The 22891-nt window shown below is 42.8% G+C and overlaps 1 protein-coding gene across 4 annotated transcripts in view; it reads left to right on the forward strand.

Moving 5' to 3' along the window:
• LOC135546988 (PHD finger protein 21A-like) overlaps positions 1-22891 on the forward strand; it is a 43764-nt gene that overhangs the window by 6640 nt on the left and 14233 nt on the right. For all 4 annotated transcript variants that reach the window (XM_064975550.1, XM_064975574.1, XM_064975565.1 and 1 more), the window contains exons 3-5: positions 1811-1909; positions 3083-3115; positions 4284-4349. In XM_064975550.1, the coding sequence (XP_064831622.1) occupies positions 1811-1909; positions 3083-3115; positions 4284-4349 (198 nt within the window). The remainder of the gene's footprint in view (positions 1-1810; positions 1910-3082; positions 3116-4283; positions 4350-22891) is intronic.

Consider the following 22891-nt stretch of genomic DNA (forward strand, 5'->3'; position numbering starts at 1 on the left):
ACGGCGAAGCATGGTGGTGGCAGCATCATGCTGTGGGGACATTTTTCAGCGGCAGGGACTGGGAGACTAGTCAGGATCAGGGAAAAGATGAACAGAGCAAGTACATAGAGATCCTTGATGAAAACCTGCTCCAGAGTGCTCAGGACCTCAGACTGGGTAGAAGGTTCACCTTCCAACAGGTCAACGAGCCTAAGCACACAGCCAAGACAACGCAGGAGTGGCTTTGGGGACAAGTCTCTGAATGTCCTTGAGTGGCCCAGCCAGAGCCTGGACTTGAGCCCAATTGAACATCTCTGGAGAGACCTGAAAATAACTGTTCAGCAACGCTCCCTGTCCAACCTGGCAGAGCTTGAGAGGATCTGCAGAGAGGAATGGGAGAAACTCCCCAAATACAAGAAGACCCGAGGCTGTAATCGCTGACAAAGGTGCTTCAACAAAGTACTGAGTAAAGGGTCTGAATAGAAATTAAAAAACTAAAAAAAAAAAAAAAACTTAATTGCTTTGTTATTATGGGCTATTGTGTGTAAATTGGTGGGTAACATTTAAAAAAAAATACATTCTAGAATAAGGCTGTAATGTAACAAAATGTGGAAAAAGTTGAGGGGTCTGAATACTTTCCAAAGGCACTGTATGCACACCTTCTCTCTTTCCCTCGTGCTGGCTTGCCTGTTATTTCTCTCTGCTCATGATGCGAGTGTGTGTAGAATATCCTAGCCTATTCATTGATCATAGGCCCTGCTTTACTGAAGTTGTGAGACATTGCAACCCAAGAAATGGAGAGTTACAGCATACCATTACGAGATGCAGCTTTTGATTGCCTAGTGCACTGACTTTGTCTGCTTGGTGTCTGACCTGCCTATACTGTGCCCCTCCCCTCTCACACTGTCCCTCGCTAGGTCGCTTTGAAAGTTGCAAGCATTTTTGTTCTCGGAAGTGCGCAACTAATCAGTCTCCTCAGTTCCAAAAAAAACCCCCACTTGTCCCGTGGAAAACGGTGTGCACAGTCATTTTAGCTTGGACTTCATGCTAGTTAAAGCTGCTGTCTCGGATCTTTACACCACACATACAGTACCCCGAGCTTGGCACATGCCAAACCCCAATTCAGCAGTCACAGTCTTGACACTCAGAAATGGGAGTCGACACCGCGAGTCGAAATGCAAGGAGTCGAGGAATCAATTATTTTGGAGTCGCCTCTCCGCCACTACGTCAGTTGGAAAAATGGCAGAGAAAGGCAAGTGACAGCAGTGATGTGTGGCAATACTTCGAGCAGTTAAATGAGAAGGTGGTGAAGTGCAAACTTTGCGAGGTGGAATTGAGGTAATGTAATGGTAGTTCACAGGTGCATCGCTTAACCATCTGAAAGGGACGCACCCTGAGACCCAAACCTTTGCTGGCATTGTGAATTCACATGAAATTGTAGTAAATTCTCATATCATTTTAATGGGAAAACCAAACAAATGTGTCTGTTTTAAACTTTAAGAAAAAAGTATGTATGTGTGTGTGTGTGTGTGTGTGTACAGGTTTATAAACAAATAATTAAATGTTTATAAACTACTTACAAACATGTTGTAAATCCTATTAAGTGTACTTCAATGTGAAGTGTTTTGGAAATGTCTACTTTAATGTCCACCTTAAAAGTAGACAAAAGATAACAACTTGGATAACGGCAACATTTTTACAGTGTTTTATGGCCTGATGCCATTGCTTTGTTATAAGCACAACTTGATTTCACTGTTACAAGTCTTTATGTTGACATATTAGTATTCCTATTGAATGAAGGGATAAAATATCCATCTTCCTGGCTGAACAGGCTGAAAGCTGTCCAGGACTGAGCTTCCGACAGAAGGGATCAATGATGGAATTACAGACCCTCCAAGAGTCCCTGAAAGCGGATATACAAGTTCATCAGGTAACGGCACTACAGCATCTCTCTGCTTTTCTGCCATTTAACCACCATTTGTTCACTTGATTCACCTGGAAATGATCAGACATGTTTCGGGAGGAAAGTTGGTAACACATTCAACTGTGTGGCAGAATGTGGTTGGGTTTTTGTTCATTACACTCCATCAGATTCTTGCCCTCAGGCTGCGCCATGAATACTTCCTCCTTCGACTCATCCTATCTGTCAGCTTATCCACCTCCTCTACTCTGCGTCCTCCTGCCTCTCCCTTCAGTGATTGTCCTTTAAGTATGGTTTAGTGTCGGGTTTGGGTCCGAAAAATATACTTCATCCTGTAAATGTATGCTCTACACTCTTTGAAAAACAAGTGCTACCTAGAACCTAAAAGGGTTATTCGGCTGTCCCCATAGGAGAACCCTTTGAAGAACCCTTTTTGGTTCCAGGTAGAACCCTTTTGGGTTCAATGCAGAACCCTTTCCAAAGACGGAAAGGGTTCTCTATGGGGACTGCCGAAGAACCTTTTTGGAACCCTTTTTATCCCTCTAAGAGTTTATGTGTATGTCTTTTTGAGTTGTATTTCTGTGCCATCCATAATGTTTCTGTTTTGAGGTTTGGCGCATGATACCCTCCGTCTGGTTCAACCCAAATACGGAAACCAGAAACATGAGGAAAGCTTATCCTCGCACCTCTATCACCAGCCAGATGTGCTCCTTATAGCAAAAATGCAAACAGGGCATGTGTTGATTACAATGAGAGTGATCACATTAGAGAGGCCCACATGTTCAGTGTAAGTCAGTATGGTGTTCCTATTCGCAACCACTGAATGTACCTCCTTGTGTTTGTCTGGAATGCTTTGTACAGTGGGGAGCCATGAATGTGCTCTAAGGTTGCAGTATTGGAAGGTGCCTCTGGGGGCCACTGTGTCTACAGTTTGTATGGCTGTGACAACAAGAATGCATTGGGTACTGCAACGTTAAAGGGGGGGGGGGGGTGAGCAAAAGGAACGTTCGCTCAGGAAACGTGAAAACCTATTGCAAAACCTTTTTTTCTAACCTTTATGAAGCATGTGACTTTAGGAACAAGTGACACAGCCTCTCTCCTTGTAGTATATTAGGTGTCTCAATGCATTTGTTATGTGGTTGTTAATAACTTATGTGTCTTTCTATGATTTTTCTCTCACAGAAACTAGTGTCCCAGATGAAACAGGATCCACAGGTAAGCCCCTCCTGTCACTACGGCGGTTGTACCAAATTGCTTGGCCCAAATACACAATATGTTTTGAGGTTGACGTCAGAGGTTTTCAAGCTTTTGAAAGAATTGTAGTATCCCTATTACTCAAAATCTACACAGTTGAAAGATATGACTTAAAACAGCCTAAGAGGAAAACCAGAAAAAAGACCAGTTAAGATATAATGTTTAGAATTTTTTCTCCCCAATTCTGTGGTATCCATTTTTTTTTTTTTTAGTAGCTACTATCTTGTCTCATCGCAACAACTCCTGTACGGGCTCGGGAGAGACGAAGGTTGAAAGTCATGCGTCCTCAGATACACAACCCAACCAAGCCGCACTGCTTCTTAATACAGCGCGCATCCAACCCGGAAGCCAGCCGCACCAATGTGTCGGAGGAAACACCGTGCACCTGGCAACCTTGGTTAGCCCGCGATGAGACAAGGACATCCCTACCGGCCAAGCCCTCCCTAACCCAGATGACCCTAGGCCAATTGTGCGTCGCCCCACGGACCTCCCGGTCGCGGGCGGTTACGACAGAGCCTGGGTGCGAACCCAGGGTCTCTGGTGGCACAGCTGGCGCTGCAGTACAGCTCCCTTGACCACTGCGCAACCCGGGAGGCCCAGGGGCTCAGAGATTTTTGATTGGTTCCAAACTCCACCTCTTTTACTTTACTCTGTCAATGTTGAGAACTGCCTTGAAATCTCCCCAGAGCTCTTCTATCTCTGTAGTATCCGCCCACCATACTTTATCATCCTGCAGCCCTTTTATGAGGACTCAGTGCTGTAGCAGCAGCGGCCCATCCCACATTTCAGCGGTGTCCCTACATCCCATGTCTGAGCTCCCCCTCATGTGGCTGACAGCCGTGGCAGCCCAGTGACGCGAGGGGAGTGGATTACTCTTTCCACCTTACTTCACTCGTCCTGTGGGAAACGGTGTGCACAGTCTTCATGCTAGTTAAAGCTGCTGTCTCGGATCTTTACACCACACCTACACACACACACACACACACACACAAATACAGCACCCAGAGCTTGGCACACTCCCCACATAACACGCAAACCCCAACTCAGCTGTCACAAATGAACAATTCTTCACAGCTATGTGTAAGTGAGCTATAACAGGCTTGTTGCTCTCTTCTTTTTTTTGCTGCAGAATGCTGATTTGAAGAAGCAGCTCCATGAACGTCAAGCCAAGATCACAGCGCTGAGTGAGCAGCAGGTAGGCAACTGAAACAGGAGAGGGGAGTGGTGGCTCTGGGATTTCATACACCATCACACTGGCACACACCAAGGTCTTTACCAGTCTTACATTACTGCACTGTGTATTAAAATGCTAGAGGTTCTCTACATGACAGAGCCTACTTTCACTTCCTGCCTGAGCTATCCTTTCTTTCTTTTCTTCTTCTCTGTCCTTCTTCTGGAGAGTAGGCCTAGACAAGTCAATGTGGCAGATCGAAGAGTCCTGCATGCTTCTGCATGGGATTGATGTTTTCTGTACAGTTGAGGGTGTGAGCCTAGGATCACTTTGAGTTGGGTTTTGCTTCTTCAGGCTAGGGGCTTAGAGCAGGTGTCTGACTGATCCAGTTTCATGGTGATAAAAAGCACCACTCTTTGTGAAGCTGTTAACATTCACATCCATTGACAACCGTGGGATGGTTAGAGATAAGAGTCATTTGAGACTTTAACAGTTTATAGGACCTATGTACAGCAGTGGTGCGAAGTACTTAAGTAAAAATACTTTAAAGTACTACTTAAGTTGTTTTCTATACTTTACTTTACTATTTATATTTTTGCAAACTTTTACTTCACTACAATCCTAAAGAAAATGATATACTTTTTACTCCATACATTTTCCCTGATACCCAAAAGTACTCGTTACATTTTGACAGGAAAATGGTCCAATTCACACACTTATCAAGAGCACATCCCTAGTCATCCCTACTGCCTCTGATCTAGCGGTCTCACTAAACACAAATGCTTACTTTGTCAATTATGTCTGAGCATTTGAGTGTGCCCCTGGCTATCCGTTTGTTGACGTCTGGTTTGTTTAATATAAGGAATTTGAGATGGTTTATACTTTTGAAAGTTAAGTACATTTTTGCAATTCCATTTACTTTTGACACTTAAGTATATTTAAAACATTTACTCAAGTAGTATTATCTTGATTTTTTCTTGAGTCATTTTCTATTAAGGTATCTTTACTTTTAATCAAGTATGACAATTGAGTACTTTTTCCACCACTGATGTAGAGTATATACCGTATATTTGTTATTGACTTACAAGTACAACTGGCATGCATGCAGGCTAGTGTTAGTGAATTTGCCCCTCAACCAATCATTAACATATTATTGTAAGAGGCTTTGTTTTGGCGATTTGAACTGAGTCAAACTAAACTTTTGGAGACATGTTGTTTTTCCTCTTAACCACTTTGCTGCATATAAACTTACCCTGTTATTGTGGTTTAATGAAGTCTTGGGAATGATAGAGGTTTCTATTGAACCTCTGTTTACAATGTCCCTGGTGTCTAATTTTCTTTACAGACTAAATGAAGGGGTGTGATTCCTGTAGAAGTGTCCCATTTCTTTCCACCTGTCACTTATCGATCGTCCTCTCTCTAGTCTAGGGCCTCTGTCGGCTCAACCAAAGAGGTTTTTAAAACGTCAAATTTAAACGCTGTTTGGGAAGGGCCTGGATTCCCTTTCAAAAGAAAAATAATTGCCATTTTATTTGTGCAGAGGCCAAAGCTTTTGTTGTACCTTAATTGAGTCTGTGTTGCTGTCTTAGTTTTGAGAAGCCTTAAGCTTTATGTTTGTTTAACGGTTATGCTATGAGAATATTTGGTCACATACTCACAGTGGATGCATGGGTATCTGATCTGAAGAGAAGTTCAACACCGATTGAGAGCTGTTCTTTGAGAATCAAGGGGAGCATTTTACTGGAATTAGCATCAAACCTGCATCCCCAAAGTCCCATCCAGACACTGCTTGTGGCGGTGCACTTTCTCAGTCTATTCTTATTACCCCCTCAAGATATGCTTATTAATACAACTTTGCTGTTGCAGTCTCTCCTGTATTCACTTTACATGGAGTCAATGTCTTCATTATTTAACTTACATGAAGTTGCTCCACACCTTGAGGCTCCTTAAGGGAAACATGTTTGACATATATTTGTTACTGGATTGTGTGTGTGTGTGTGTGTGTGTGTGTGTGTGTGTGTTGTGTGTGTGTGTTGGTGTGTGCGCGTGCGTGCGTGCGTGCGTGCGTGCGTGCGTGTGTGTGTGTGTGTGTGTGTGTGTGTGTGTGTGTGTGTGTGTGTGCGTGCGTGCGTGCGCTAAGCGGTTAGTGCTTTTTGATTTATGAGGTCGTTTCGGTTCGATTATTTAAAATAATTATTACGGTCTTCGGGTTTCGATTGAATTATTTGAAGCATTTAAATGCGCTATGCATTATGTGGGTTGAATCCTTTAACAACACAGAATAAAACAATGAATAAAAGTTCAATGATGGTAATGACCCATTGATACTTATCAGTTATTACCCATCGTTTATTCACCTTACTATATCTGAATTAAATATTTGTTGTGTATATTACATTGATTTTACTCGATGACTTTATTATTTCATTCCAAGTCATCTCTATAGAGCTGCCTATACTATGACAAAATCACTATTTTAGTAGTTTATAAAAGTAAATAAGGCATACTTTTACGACTGTTGAATACCAATTATCAACTACTTCGATCAGGGATGGGTAACTGATCAGGGATGGGCCTGTACCCAAATACACAAGCGAGTCCAGAACCAGAATTCAAAATAATGTCATGGGTCAGATCTGATATGATTGTCTCAGGTATGTGTCATTTTTAACTGACTTTTCCAGAAGGATCCATATAGTTTTGAATGCAACTGCTGCAGTAGAGAGAGTGAGAGAGAAATTGTATAATTTATTGCTGCTGCTCTTTACTTTTCACGTAGGTGGCACGTGTAGCTTGTTGTTGTTGTTGTTGGCCAATCATAAGCCATCAAAGCTGCAATAGGCTAGTCATAAAGCCTCTGCGTGGAGAAAAAGTTAGGAGATATCTATTCATTGGAAGATTCATTAAAAGTTTAAGGAGAAGGATAGGCTTCAACGACCTAAAGCCGACAGGTGGGCTGCTACTATTATATTATGAATGGAGTTGTTGTTGTTAGTAACTGTGTAGGACGAGAAAGCGCATGCAGCCTCAATTAGCCTAGCTAGCTAGATTAACTAGCTTCTCCAGGTTTGAAGACAAGTATTACATATAAATAACCTAGCTACGGCAGCTATTAGTCTACTATAGCGTGAGCCGGCTTGGTCGGTTGCAGTTTCTCATCTCTCCCTTCCTCCTCCCTGTTCCCCGGTCACTCGCTCACACTCATAGTAGCCTACACACACAGCACTGGCCCCTGCTAGAGCGTCACTTCTCTCTACCTCCTCCCCCTTGTGCTTTATCAGCTCCAGTTAATAAAGTAGCTTAAAATGTTATTTTTCTGCTGCTTCCCTCAATCAGATCGAACCGGGCCTGGATCCAACCAGGCCTATACGGAACGAGTCTAGCTGTTCCTCAGGTCCGTTTGGAACTGGTCTCTATATTGTAAAAGTTATCTTATGCGTATTGGGTCTGGTTGGGAAATCCCCAGGTCGGTTTTGGAACGGGTCCAACTATTTAGTTTCAAAAAGTCCAATATTCTACAACTCCCTACCACATCGCATAGTTCGGGCATTTCAGGCATAACGCTCTCAGTACTGTATCTTGCCCGGTGCTGAAAGGGACACCTGCTGACGGAGTGTGAATAATACCAGGTTCATTTAACAAGGATGGCAGGCTGCTCAGGCCAAGTATTTCAGCAGCTCAGCTATGAATTTTTAAAAGTGTTTTTTATAAATTCACACTAGCAGCTGATTTATATTCTATGAGGTGCGGGGCCTCCGCTGAGTCGATGTCAGATGAGTGTAGCGTATAAGACCGGAACGATTAGATGATTATATCCATAGAGCATTTACATTTCTTTATCATACTGAACTATTCCTTGTCTGTATGAATAGAGGTAGGAGTGGTGAAAGGTAAATTGAGAGGGTCACTTCATTCTAGCACTATGTGAAAGACAAATACTCAATCTGAGGATTCTCCGCTGACATTAGTCACACCAATGTGCTTTTGGCCATACGACCTCCACCACTGCATTGTAACCAGAAGGAATGAAATATTAAAGTGCTGACTGAAGGTCAGGTTGGTTGTGTGTGGAGAAACCTGGATTCCATTTCAATGGACCTGAGCTGTTTTCATCTAGTGTTTCACGTTGTTCGAGAGGATTCGAGCTGACTTATTTGCTGGAATAGCTTGATTAGGAGTTAAATACTGCAAAGCTCGTGAGGAATAGAATTGTCAATCTTGACATAAGTTGTGTAACACAGCATTTGACGTTCTGCTTATAAACGTATAAATCATTAGTTCATTGTTTGTTAACAAGCTTTTGAAAAAGGTCATTATATGCCATTCGTTCTTGTTAGGACCTTCGCTTAGCCCCCATAATGCACCGATGACTTATTTTATGAGCGGAGAAACGTTTTTCAGAAACCGTTTAGTTAACAATGTCCTGAAAGAGACACTTACAGTTCCACACATCAGCAGTTTTCATTGTGTGTGGACTGAAAAGATGTAGAAAACTCTCTCTCTCTCTCTCACTTAATGAAAAGGCTCAACTCCAGGGATGTCACCCCACCGGGGCTATGGAAGCAGCCAGGCTGTGCTTCTATAAATCATGCTGCAATGATCCAGCCATCGATTTCAGACTGGGGTTGTCTTTAGCACAGTTGAAAACCCTTAAAAATGTCAATTATTTTATTGATTCCTGTATTTTCTTCCTAACTCTCCCCTGTCCCCCATTTACAATATATATATATATTTTACCGTTTTTTTTTGGTCAATCGTCTCTCAGTACTGTGTCTATTTGTCGGTGTGATGTGTTATAATCTGGATTTACCGCGCAGTTCTTTCAACATCACTTCTTGGATTTAAAATAAACTGCCGTGCATTTCGCAGGGGTCGATACTAGGAGCTGTTCTTTTGACTATTTATACAAATGCAATTGGTCAATCTGTTAAACTGTTTACATTTGAATGGATATGCGGATGATACTATTGCGTATGCAATTGACCCAACTACTGACTGGGCTCTGACAAGTCTACAGTCTGATTTTTGCAATTGTGCAGGAAGCCCTCCAAGTAATCCCCGAAAGATGTTTCGATTGGATGCTTTGAAGTCCCTCGGACAATTCAGACAGCTGATTTTTATCATGAAGAATGTGTTAGTTTTAAATGAATGTGTTTTGTATCTTAATGTGTATATAGTCTATACGTTGTGTTTATCTGTACTTCCCTGTTGTATGTGCTTGTTTTTGTATGGCGCAGGGCTCATTTGTGAAAGCGACGTTAGTCTCAATAGGACTTCCCCGTTGGAATAAAGGCAAATAATCTGAATATTCCTCTGAAAATCCTTTTTACTCTGGAAGTGGGAAGTCGCTTTTCGTTGTGATTTGTAGAGACTCAGTAGCTTGTCTTGTGTTTCTGAGCGTTATGAGTTGTCTCATTTTCCCACAGATGACATTTGATTGGTTTTCGAGAGGCATACCCGCTGAGGATGTTTGTGAGAATAAAATGGGTTCAACCTCTGGTCAGACCTGAACCTGATAAACTTGGGACACATGGGAGCAGAAAGTGCTGAACCTCCCTTCTCTAATAATGCACTCCAGGGAGGCTGTGTGTGTCAGTGAGCTGGTGTCTTATGTCTCTTTGTGAGTTGGCAAAGGATTTATCCATATTTTCAAGCAGGTTTCAAGCAGTGGAGTAAAGTTGCAGCATTGTGTATTTATGATACTATGTGATGGTCCCTTCCTCTTTTAAGAGGTGTGCTATTCAACTTGCCCTGCAGAATTCATTTAAAAGGCTCTCCTTTTAAATGAGGAAGCTCTATTGTCTCGGAATACCTGTCTGCCTGTGTGGCTCCCTAGCTCCCACCCAGGGATAATAAAACACCTTGAGCTCCTCCACCGTAGAAATAATGACCCATGGCACTGAAACGAGGCACAATTGAATCGATTTAGCTGCAGTCTGTCCTTTCTTTGACTGCCTCAATGGTTTGAATAGTACGGGGCATTTTATGAGGAGACGGAGCCCTGTGGATCCAGAGAAATGGCACTGCGATGAATGCTTGGGCAGGTCTCAACTGGCCTGGCCAGGACTGAATACAGGGGAATCAGACAGACTGGCTGTGACATGTGACGTTATGGCTCACTGTAAAAGCCTCACAGCTGTTGATAAGCTCGTTGCACTTGTGCCATTTGTGAAAACATGAGGAATAGAAAGACCATATGATAATATGCAAAATACTGGAAAGACTAAAACATTGATGCCAAGGAAAGAACCTGCTCCCCATCTATTGTCAATGCTATTGTTCTGAAGTCACACACATTATCAAGATGTTGTAAATGGATTTACACAGACTTGCTATGCCCTTCTATTCCCCTGGGGACACAGATTTGCTAGTGGTTTTTTTTTGGGCAGGGCTGTTTTATGGCTACTTCAGGACTACTTGGGGCTGGTTCAAGGCTGGTGCAAGTTTGGTTTGGGCTTGGTACAGCAGGGGTAACCTGGCACTCAGTCTGAGCTGTATTTGCAGCCTCTAACGAGAGTCCCTGCTGCGAGGCCCAGATATTATCACTGCTGCTCCTCCATGCGCGTAATCTGGACGTGTGTCTCTGCTGTGTGCCCAGGAAAGAGAAGAAGGAGGTAGGGAGGAGAGAGAAGGGTGGGCATAAAAAGAGCTGGAAACTAAAAGTGCTTTAGTGTTGTTGAGGGATGACTCACAGTATTGCCCTGAAATGAACCCCCCAAAAATTCCTGCATACAATATATGGTCGTCCTCCGCTGCTCTCTTCTAAATGCAAAATATGCAGACAAGCATTGTTTCACGTAATGTCCAATTGAATATGCATCAAATAAAGTATTCTGACTCTTTTTAATATACTTTTTAATTATTACCACACTCTGAGGCTGTACCACACATCAAGTTGTACTTTCCCCTCCTCACACCTTGAAAGCACACACAGTAGAAGCATTCACATTACATTCAGCCCACCAGGTAGACTCCTATCTCTTCTCTGTGTTAGATACCTGCATTGGAGTTAGCCTGCACAGGGTTCAGTGATCACTGTTCCTTAGCAACAGGTGAGCCATATGGTCATTTCTGGCACAGAGTCAAGTCTTTTTGTGAGCAGCTGCCTAGAACTTTTCGTTTTTTTGTTCTGTTGGCGCTTGTAGGGCAATTACGGTTGTGCTTGTGACCGGTACAGGTGTACTGTATGTCAGTGATCTCCCGGTCACCTCCCAGGGAGTGATGACACATCTCTCTTGGACATCTAGCTCCGTCTCAGAGAGGAGAGTAAAAGAGCCAGCCCCCTCACTGACTTCTCCCACTTCCCACTTACAGTTCAAATGTTGGTGAAGTAGCTACGCCTCCATTCTACCCTACAGCCAGTTTAAGAACATCCTCGACACTTTAGAAGCTAACGGGGGAAGAATGCGTCTATCAAAAGCCTGAAAAGAAAGTCCCCATTCCTGAGAAGTGCTGCGGCAGCACGCTGCTAAGTCACTGTCTTGAAAGCAGAGGGAGGGAGTGTGTGTGTGTGTGTGTGTGTGTGTGTGACAGGAGGACGTGCTATCATCCAGCAGCACGGTGCCTCTCAGTGTTAGAATGTCAGCTCCACTCTTCCACACAGATGCTCCTTGCTGTGTGGTCTGGAGAGGAGACTGTGGCAGGCCAGAGGAGAGCAGGAGAAAGAGTGCAGCCTGGCTGGCCGTCACTGGGAGAGTGGGGCCAACTACTGTGCTCTCTGGGAGCTGTGTGGGGAGGAGTTTCGCTAAGACATGCCCCCGCACTGTTCCACTGCAAGCCTGTTCTGTCCGCCCCCGGAAACCTAAAACTACAATCCGGGATTATCTCCTTGATGTCTGACTAATACAGTGAAAATACAGAAATGAGCCTCGTGTACTACCTCCTGGGGTGTGCTTTCCTCGCCGTGTTCTTAAAACTAATGACCCCCACCTGCTAGTTCACCGATCCATAAATCTCCATCCTCCCGGTAGATTAACATTTGCTCAGGCTGAATAAGCGACCAGGCCAAAGTCTTTGACTCAATTGAAAAGTTCCTCCAAAAACACATTTGTTTGCCATGTTTGCCATTTATAGAAGCTTTGAAGGTGACTAAAGACACTGAGCTTGTTGAGTAAGTGGGTATTTGGATGCTGTTTTCGGTTTCCTTTCTATTGTTTCCTATTCTGTACTAAGAAGGATTTGCAGTGTGTGTCATACAAGAAATGCTGGAGGTAATTACGAAAGATTATGAATCACACTACAGCTCAGTGCTAAGAGGCGTCACTACAGACCCTGGTTTGATTCCAGGCTGTATCACAACCGGCTGTGATTGGGAGTCCCATAGGGCGACGTACAATTGGCCAGCATTGTTAGGGTTTGGCCGGGGTAGGCCGTCATTGTGAATAAGAATTTGTTCTTAACTGTCTTGCCTAGTTAAATAAAGGTAAATTAAAATGTAAATTATTTTGAAAATGTTAGAAGAAAATAAACAAGTCACACAATTGTTAATACTATTAGTTGCTTTATCTATATCAAAGCAGATAAAGCACTGCTCCTGGTAGACTCAGTAAATTGATTTTAGAAATTAAGTATGAACCAGATTAAACACATTCATGGAAATGCTAATCCTTTTCCTGCTCAGGGGGCAGTTTACATTGTTCAGCACATTGTACTTTGAAAGTAGATTCGTATTCAGTGCCCTGCACTTCCTCCCACCCCACTAGAGCGTATCTGCAGGGAGCAGGGCTGTCTGGATAGAGAAGAGGTTTTATACCTGCTTAACCCACTTTCACAGTGCTCTGTGGCTGACTGAGAGACTGACTGAGTAAAAGAGAGCAGCGCCTACCCCATGATGCATGTAGTTGCTGAGTAAATACTAAATTCTGGCAGTGATGTGCACTGTGCCAGGGGCTGTGTGTGTTCATGAGGAGACTGTAGAGCTTTTACTGTTGTTTCCACCCAGATTTTTAGCTCTAGTTGTTGTGAACAGGATGGGGGGGGGTAGAGCTAGGTCTGCTGGGTGATGTGTAGCTATAAGGCTGACAACATATGAAGGTGCTGTGTACTGTGGCCAGCCATGATTCCATTAATAGTAGTGACACGTATCCTGTTTGACACTAAACAGAGCTGTGCAGGTTCGTCTGTAGATCTGCTTTGCCAGAGGTTTAAGTAAGGCAGATTGTCGCCTAAAACCGCTACTAGCTACTACTATGCACGTTTATCGGATGCAATTGATCAATTTATATGTATATTTTTTACTCCTATGCTTGTGTATGCTTTTAGAGAACTTATGATTCATTTACTTACCGCCCTCTTGTTCAACCTCTCTGTCTCCACTCCTTTCTGAAATACAAAAAAAGAAGCTGCATTGTCTTTAACGCTCCCCGGCTAATTGTAATTAATTACTACCATTTAACGCACAACAGCATAGTAAATATCCCAGAATCCCAGATCCTTTACAATTCGCCTGTTGTCCGCCATGATGCCATCTCACGGTAGCTCTGACTTTAACCTCCGCTTCAGGCTCTGAGAGGAAGATGAAATGGACAGGATGACCACGGCTTTATTCACTCTCTGTAAGAAAATGTCTACCATTTACTATTGTCAAGCAATCCTTTCATAATGTAACTAATAATGTCATGCGATAATGTCAAGTAACAATGGAACTGGGTAGATGGATATCGATGCGGTATGAAATCACCACAATATAGTGCAACTGAGGTGGCCTGGTTGCGTTTTTGTTTTAAATCACACTCGTACTTACTGTAATATGCATTCGTCACTCTGTCTCCGTGAAGAGCGTTGTCTTGGCAGCGGAGGGTTTGACAGTTAAGGAAATTGACTATAACTATATCGGGTGATAATGAAAGGCACAGGGAAAGGGGTTGTGTAGAAGAGCTACGCAATGACAGGCTAGGACAGGATCACCACTCCTCCTTTCCTGTCACACTCAATGTCTCATCAATATCAAGTGTCATCATCTTTCACTCGTTCATCTCAGTATTTTGCACACAATCTCTGTCAGTTTGTTGCCATGTGAAAAGAGTGAAAATATGACCTTGACTTCATTAGACAGCTGTGGTGTGAGAATAATCTCAAAACAATACAGCTCTACCTGACACTTGGTACTTTTGAATTGACTGTGTGGGCGTAACTGCGTATGTGTGGTGATAGGGTCTTTTGAGCAGTGAATAATTGTTGCTGACGCATTGCATCCTCTGGTGGTGATTACTTCCTCACTATTCTTTGTTGCGAAACAAAAGGACAGTTAGTAGCCCCCTAACTCATGGTTTCCCAACCCCCCCCGCAGATGTTTTACATTTGAGTTTTAACCCTAAACTGGCACATCTGATTCAATTAGTCAAAGGCTTGATGATTAGTTGACTAATTGAATCAGGTGTGCCAGTAGGGTTAAAACAAAAATGTGAAATGTCAGGTGGGGCCGAGGAGAGGGTTGGGAAGCCCTGCGTCTAACTGAGAAAGTCAACAGAAGTCTACTGCAGGGGTTGGCAGCTCTGCAGGCACCCGGAGTTCCGCGAGCACTTCCTGGTTTTGATTGAACCGACCTGGAAGACCAGGTGTGTTGAATTTAGCCAGTCACTGAGATAATCAATTAGTTCAGTTACCTAGTTGGAACAAAATCCTGCAATACTTTCTGCACTCTGGGAACAGGGTTGCCTACCCTTGCTACTGTGTGTACAGATAGCCCAATGTAATCTGTAGTTCTTTGTGTGTGCGCGTGTGTGCATGTGCAAACATGACAGTATGTGTTACAATTACACACACTGGCTGCAGTAGGGAGGCTTTGTATGTGTCATATGGATCTGCCCAGATGGAGCGAGAGGAGAGTGTTAATGTGTGTCTGCGATGGGTTTAGATCTAGCTCAGAGAGATAGCGAGAAAGAAGGGAGAGGGAGAGTGCGGGAGGACTGTGAGGCAAGAGGTAGTGTGAGAGGAATTTCAATCAAGGGCTCAACATGCTGTTTAAATACCATCAGCACAAAAGGGGAGGGGAGACTGTCAAGGGGATAAATCCTCACACCTGAGAGGCTGAGAGGAGGCAGGCAGGCTGGACGGAGGCAGGCAGCCCCAGCCCAACCAGACCTCCCTCCACATGGCTGGAAAGCGCCAGATGTGCCGCTCACATTTCATCCTGTTTCAGAGGAAGATAAAAATGAAAATATAAAGATGAGGAAGAGATTATGGAGGTAGAGGAAAGCCAGAGTCAGCAGGCCTTAAGCCAATGACGATGCACAGGATCTGGCTTTTATGGAAAAAGATACATCTTAGGGAATGTTGATGATTGATGCTGGATAACAATCATTTATAAGTTTTTGTCACATGCCCAAGTACAGTGAAATGCTTTTCTTGCCTTCTCTTTCCCAACGATGCTGTAATCAATATCAGTAGGACTATTAAAAAAAGTAACTTGAACAAAAACACACCAAAAAAAAACTCACCAAAAAATAGAATGTAAGTAAGCTATGTACAGGGTCAGTTCCAGGGTCATTGTCAATAGAAGGTAAATCAAGTGATTGCACTTTTGGACTATTCCATTTGTTTTCCTCTGTACTGGAAAAAAATCAATAAAGCGCAGGGTATTCATTTTAAAAGTATACTGAACAAAAATATAAACGCAACATATAAAGAGTTGGTCCCATGTTTCCTGAGCTGAAATAAAATATCCCAGAAATGCTCTATACACACAAAGCTTATTTCTCTCAAATGTTGTGCACACATTTGTTTACATCCCTGTGAGTGTGTGTTTCTCCTTTGCCAAGAAACTCCATCTGCCTGAAAGGTGTGGCAGATAAAGAAGCTGATTAAACAGCATGATCATTACACAGGTGCACCTTGTGCTGGGAACAATAAAAGGCACACACACAATTCCACATATGTCTCAATTTTGTGGGAGCATGCAAGTGGCATGCTGACTGCAGGAATGTCCAGCAGAGCTGTTGTCAGAGAATTTAATTTTAATTCCTCTACCATAAACCGACCCCAACGTCATTGTAGAGAATATGGCAGTACGTCCAACCGGTCTCACAACCGCAGACCACGTGTTACCACTCCAGCCCAGGAGATCGTCTGAGCCCTTCCACCTGGACAGCTGATTAAACAGAGGAGTATTTCTGTCTGTAATAAAGCCCTTTTGTGGGGGAAAACTCAGTGTGATTGGCTGGGCCTGGCTCGTTTATACTTTGGTTCATTATACAGTGGCAAGAAAAAGTATGTGAACCTTTTGGAATTACCTGGATTTCTGCATAAATTGGCCATCAAATTTGATCTGATCTTCATCTAAGTCACAACAACAGACAAACATAGTGTGCTTAAACTAATAACACACACATGATTGTATTTTTCTTGTCTATATTGAATACATAATTTAAACATTCACAGTGTTGGTTGGAAAAAGTATGTGAACCCCTAGGCTAATGACTTCTCCAAAAGCTAATTGGAGTCAGGAGTCAGATAACCTGGAGTCCAATCAATGAGACGAGATTGGAGATGTTGTATAGAGCTGCCTTTCCCTATAAAAAACACTCACAAAATTGGAGTTTGCTATTCACAAGAAACATTGCCTGGTGTGAACCATGCCTCGGACAAAAGAGATCTCAGAAGACCTAAGTTTAAGAATTGTTGACTTGCACAAGTATCTCTAAAAGTCATGTTCATCAGTCCACGGTAAAATAAATGGTCTATAAATGGAGAAAGTTCAGCGGTGTTGCTAATCTCCCTAGGAGTGGCCGTCCTGCAAAGATGACTACAATAGCACAGCACATATTGCTCAATGAGGTTAAGAAGAATCCTAGAGTGTCTGCTAAAGACTTACAAAAATATCTTGAACAAGCTAACATCTCTGTTGACGAGTCTACGATACGTAAAACACTAAACAAGAAAGGTGTTCATGAGAGGACACCACGGAAAAAGCCGCTGCTGTCCACAACTGCACTTCTGAAGTTTGCAAAAGTGCACTTGATGGTCCACAACGCTACTGGCAAAATATTCTGTGGACAGGTGAAACTACATTTGAGTTGTTTGGAAGGAACACACAACACTATATGTGGAGGAAAAAAAGGCACAGCACACCAACATCAAAACCTCATCCCAACTGTAAAGTATGGTGGAGGGCGCATCATGGTTTAAGGCTGCTCTTCTGCCTTTGGGCCTGGACAGCTTGCTATCATCGACGGAAAAAGGAATTCCCCAGTATATCAAAATATTTTGAAGGATAATTTTATAGGCTATCTGTCCGTCAATTGAAGCTCCACAGAAGTTGGGTGATGCAACAGGACAACGACCCAAAACACAGAAGTAAATCAACAACAGAATGGCTTCAACAGAACTAAATGCACCTTCTGGAGTGGCCCAGTCAGAGTCCTGACCTCAACCCGATTGAGATGCTGTGACATGACCTCAAGAGAGCAGTTCACACCAGACATCCCAAGAATATTGCTGAACTGAAACAGTTTTGTAAAGAAGAATAGTCCAAAATTCCTCCTGAACGTTGTGCAGGTCTGGACCGCAACTACAGAAAACATTGGGTTGAGGTTATTGCTGCCAAAGGAGGGTCAACCAGTTATTAAATCCAAGGGTTCACATACTTTTCCCACCCTGCACTGTGAATGTTTGCACAGTGTGTTCAATAAAGACATGAACACGTATAATTGTTTGTGTGTTTATTAGTTTAAGCAGACTGTGTTTGTCTATTGTTGTGATCTAGATGAAGATCAGATCAAATGTTATGCCCAATGTATGCAGAAATCCAGGTATTTCCAAAGAGTTCACATACTTTCACTTGCCACTGTATATGCCATATGTACAGTATTTGACCCAGGTCTGCTGTACATGGTTTCTATGGTACAGCATGTCATGATGAGGGGGAGTGGGTCTGAACAGAGTGTACCCCTTCATTCCATCTGTTATATCCCTCCCCTGAGATGAGATGGGGAAATAGAGGAGCTTGTGCTTTTATAAAGTCAACCTCATCTGTGAGTCACTGCTTCCCCTCCCATTTGTATGCCATTTAAAATGACAGCATTCTGTCCCCATTGACAGGGGGATGGCCATCGAGGGCCGTGTGATGAAGTGCCATTTACCCTTCTTTCCTGTCACACGCACAGTAGAGATCCCAGTGAGTGTCGTAGGGGACTTATGACAAAGAGGTCTGGCAATGTCACCTAATAAATGCCTGAATTACGGCAATGCAGATGAAGCAAAGAAAACATGCGCTATGGGTTTTGACACTCCCCGAGGAAAGCTAGCAGAAGAAACAGCTGATGCTGTGAAGCCAGAGACTGGAGACCATTTTAGCAGAGCATTTGGTTCAGATTTTTTTTCTCCCGGCAGGCAGCCTTTGGACTTTCCACCATGTATAATTTGTGAACTACAGACCCTCCCAGAGAAAGTGGGAGGTGGGACAGTTATAGGGCGCACTGCTGTGCCTGCTGAGTGAGCACTGGGCCTTTGATTAGCCAACCACTGCTTTGTGCCGTATGTTCAGCAGCCAAGTCAGCACTTCAGCAGACACACGGGGCTTTCTCCCAAGACCTCCGCACACCCCAACAATCATCTGAAGATGACTCGCGTGTGGTTTAAATCTATAACTGGAAAGGAATTGTTGCTATGGTCTCTCAACAAATTATTTTAAGAAAGTACATCGGACTCATTGTGTGTAATATTTATGCTGTATGTAATTGTCCATTCTTGTTTTGGTTTTTTGAGAGGTTCAGGTCTTTTGACTTCTTGTTTATTCAGAATTTATCATTTTAAGCCTTGACCACGTTTTCTGTACGTACAACTTATAAACAGTGTCCCCCATCAAAGAAGTAAACACTTTGATTTCAGTCTTCAGAGGCTGTAAGACACATGTGACCATATTGTGCCCTCTGGAGGTCATCTCTGCCTGTGCATGTTTCTTACCGTACTCTACTGTGTTCTCTCAACAAAAAGCATTCCATCACTAGGGAGACCCCAAAAGGAAATGCAACTGGCCGACCTACCACATGCCCAAGGACTTCTGCATAATGAAACTTATCAAGGTGTGAAAATGGTCTCTGAAAAGCTGTCAGCTTTGTCTAGCTATTACTGAGCATCAGAGAATACTGAATGGTTATGCTAAAAGATGAGGTTCATTGAAGATGACAGTAGTTACAGGACAATAGTTCACATACTGTAGCTGTATGTGGAGTAAGAGATGTGGAACATTTGAGGATGATACAAGATGTCTTGCATTAGCCCGAGATGTCCCAAGACCTTAGCGGCTGATAGCTGTTGTCTGAGAAGGACAACTGTCAGAATCATGAGGGTAGTCTCTAATGAAACCTGTCTCACCATGGCAGCTGTCCTGCTGTGTGTGTGTGTGTGTGTGTGTGTGTGTGTGTGTGTGTGTGTGTGTGTGTGTGTGTGTGTGTGTGTGTGTGTGTGTGTGTGTTTGCGTGTGTGGCATAGAAAGTTATTTGTCCATCAACTCAATGTAGCTGATGGCAATAACAGCAGAGAAAGCTTGTGCCCAATTCTTCTTTGTGGAGCACTAAAGGGCAGCTCATGCATATGCATCACTGACCTTGCCAAATCAAAGCTACAGCAATACACTGACTTTTAAAAAGAATGCAACTAATGTAGAGTCCTTTACACGATCGACTAATTAGAATTCCCATAATAAGCGGACTGTAAAAGGCTGATTTTTAAAACAAAATGATTAGTTAAACCACAAAGAATAAGCGCAATCACTGCATCAGTTCTCAAAGGTTATTAACAGGAGTGCACTGAGCAGATTATGAAATCCCAATGTTGATCCTTTAGTGGCTATTAGTAGTGTTGCACGGTATACCTAAACGTCTGTACTTATTCTATACTATAACACTAAGAACGGTTCGGTACTAGATTTTGTGTTATTTTCAGTACTTCTGATAAATGTGTCTCACGAACCAAGCCTGTCTATCAGCGCAGTCGACCCTGTATTATAGCACGCACCCTGCCTTCTCCACTTACTCATTAGCCTGTACTGGGAGTCTGGGCTGCCTCATGTTAGCTCCCACTCATGCTGCGCAGAAGTTAACAGACTTGAATAATGCGACACGGCATGTAGAAATGTTGAAACTGTTCATTACTGTTTGCGAAACGGGCTAGTCCATTACAGGCTCGAACACTTTACAATGGAAGAAGATACTGGTAGCTTCCAGCTTTGTGTGCAAAATATATTTGCTAGCTAACAGCTAAAGCTAATATCATTTCACTACCCTAGTACTTTGTTTGTGATGATATGCAACTATAAGGCAAAATATGCAGTTTTTCCAAGCCGATTGCCACCAAAGACATGATTCGCTCACTTATTTGGTCTCTCGCTCACGTCTCTCCCAAAGATTATCTATAGAGAGCATTAGTAATGGTGTCTTTTTGGAGGCACTGTAACGTTCGTCGTTGGTAGAAAGAGAGGAGGACCATTGCGCAGCGTGGTAAGTGTTCATAGCTTTTAATGACGTACTAGAACACTGAACAAAACAATAACGAACGAACGAACCCATAAGGTGAAAGACAAAAACACTAAACAGGAAATAAGCACCCACAACTCAAAAGTGAAACCAGGCTACCTAAGTATGGTTCTCAATCAGGGACAACAATTGACAGCTGCCTCTAATTGAGAACCATACCAGGCCAAACACAGAAATCCCAAATCATAGAAAAAAGAACATAGACAACCCACCCAACTCACGCCATGAAAATACTAAAACAAAGACATAACAAAAGAACTAAGAACGTGACAGGCACTATCTCCACCATGAATCGTTGGACAGAGCCTATGGGGAAAATTAATGCAGTTTTTCGAGGGGTTTTGGATTAACGCAGAAGAGAAGGTCTGTGGTAAAAGCAGGCTTAGGAGATCTTACACGTCTTGTTCTATGAGATCATCTTCATCAGTGAATGTCACTTTTTGTGAATTTTGAAGAATTTATGTAATAAAGCACATAAAAGCTTCATAATTCATAAAGGTCATATTAACTGACTGCTATTATCTTAAATGGAAGGAAAACTGATTTTTTTATTTGTCATCTGTAGCCCCATGAAATCAGTCAAAACAAGCTCAATAACTCAATGCATGCACAAACTCCTATTGAACATGTGTTCACCTGTATTGTGGATATGCATAAGCTACATTTCATTTACCCAGTTTATCAATAGAAATGTACCATTGAAATAAATTATTCTGTAATTGGACTGGTAAAAACAAGGTCAAATTGACTGTATATTTGATTCATTAATGCACACATGGTTGTCTCAGAATGTATTTTGTAAATGTAATGATATTGAACTCAAAAGATGCGGCAGGTAGCCTAGTGGTTAGAGTGTTGGGCCAGTAACCGAAAGGTTGCTAGATCAAATCTCTGAGCTGACAAGGTAAAAATCTGTCGTTTTGCCCCTGAACAAGGCTGTTAACCCACTGTTCCTAGGCCGTCATTGTAAAAAGGAATCTGTTCTTTAACTGACTTGCCTAATTAAATAAAGGTTCAAATAAAATACAAAATGATAAACAAAAATGCCCAACAATTAAACAGAGCAGTAGCTGAGTTTATCTGTATGATTCAAGTGCCATTCTTTGACTGGCTAATATGCCTACCAAAAGGCAAAAGGCCTCCAGCAGGGACTAGGGCTGGGATTAAAAATATAGGACAAATCACACAACACGACAAGAGAGATACCTCAGCCTAAGGCAACAACATAGCATAGCAGCAACACATGACAACACAGCACGCTAGCAACACAACATGACAACAACATGGTAGCAAGACAATATGGCTGCAGCACAACATGGTAGCAGCACAACATGGCACAAACATTGTTGGGCACAGGCAATAGCACAAAGGGCAAGAAGGTAGAGACAACAATACATCACGCAAAAAAGCAGCCACAACTGTCAGCAATACTAAACCTGGTATCTGTATTGAAGTCAAAATTCTGGTATTGTGACAACAGTACTTATTAGTCCTTCATACATATTTCTCTATCTTTTGATTCATTATGGGGGTGGAAAGCTGCAGTGCCTGTAGCAAACAGTTAAATAGGCCTGATGCAGAGGAGATAAGGGAATGGGAGAGCTGACAGGACCCTCACCTCAAACCCAACGAAAGATTAAATTAGAGGTGTGCAGTGGTGGGATTATAGATCCGAGGGTAGATGGATGGAAGGGGAAAGTCACCGGCTAGTACAGATACATCCACGCTTGTTAAACTAACACACAAACACAGCGGTCATTCACCACAGCACGTCTAGAAAACCTCATGCTTATTGCTCTTCCCCGGAGCTGTGTATTTCACGTGCACAGGTTGGCCTTTTTGCTCAGACACGCCTGTGTTTGGTTTTTAATTGAGGGCGTTTGCAGTTCTCATGTGGCCTCAGAAAGCGTTTGTGGGTGCGAGTCAGATCTATTTCCAAATAGGCTGTTCCATATTGTACTACTGCTTGGTTTGATCGACAACAACAAGAAGATTTGATTTCAATGAATAGAAAGAAACATAAAGGTTGTTTTCTTATGGGGGATGAAATTAAGTTGAAATGGTATTACAGTGAAATGCTTACTTGCATGCTCT

Source organism: Oncorhynchus masou, chromosome 1 (genome assembly GCF_036934945.1).
Source record: "Oncorhynchus masou masou isolate Uvic2021 chromosome 1, UVic_Omas_1.1, whole genome shotgun sequence".
Taxonomy (NCBI): domain Eukaryota; kingdom Metazoa; phylum Chordata; class Actinopteri; order Salmoniformes; family Salmonidae; genus Oncorhynchus; species Oncorhynchus masou.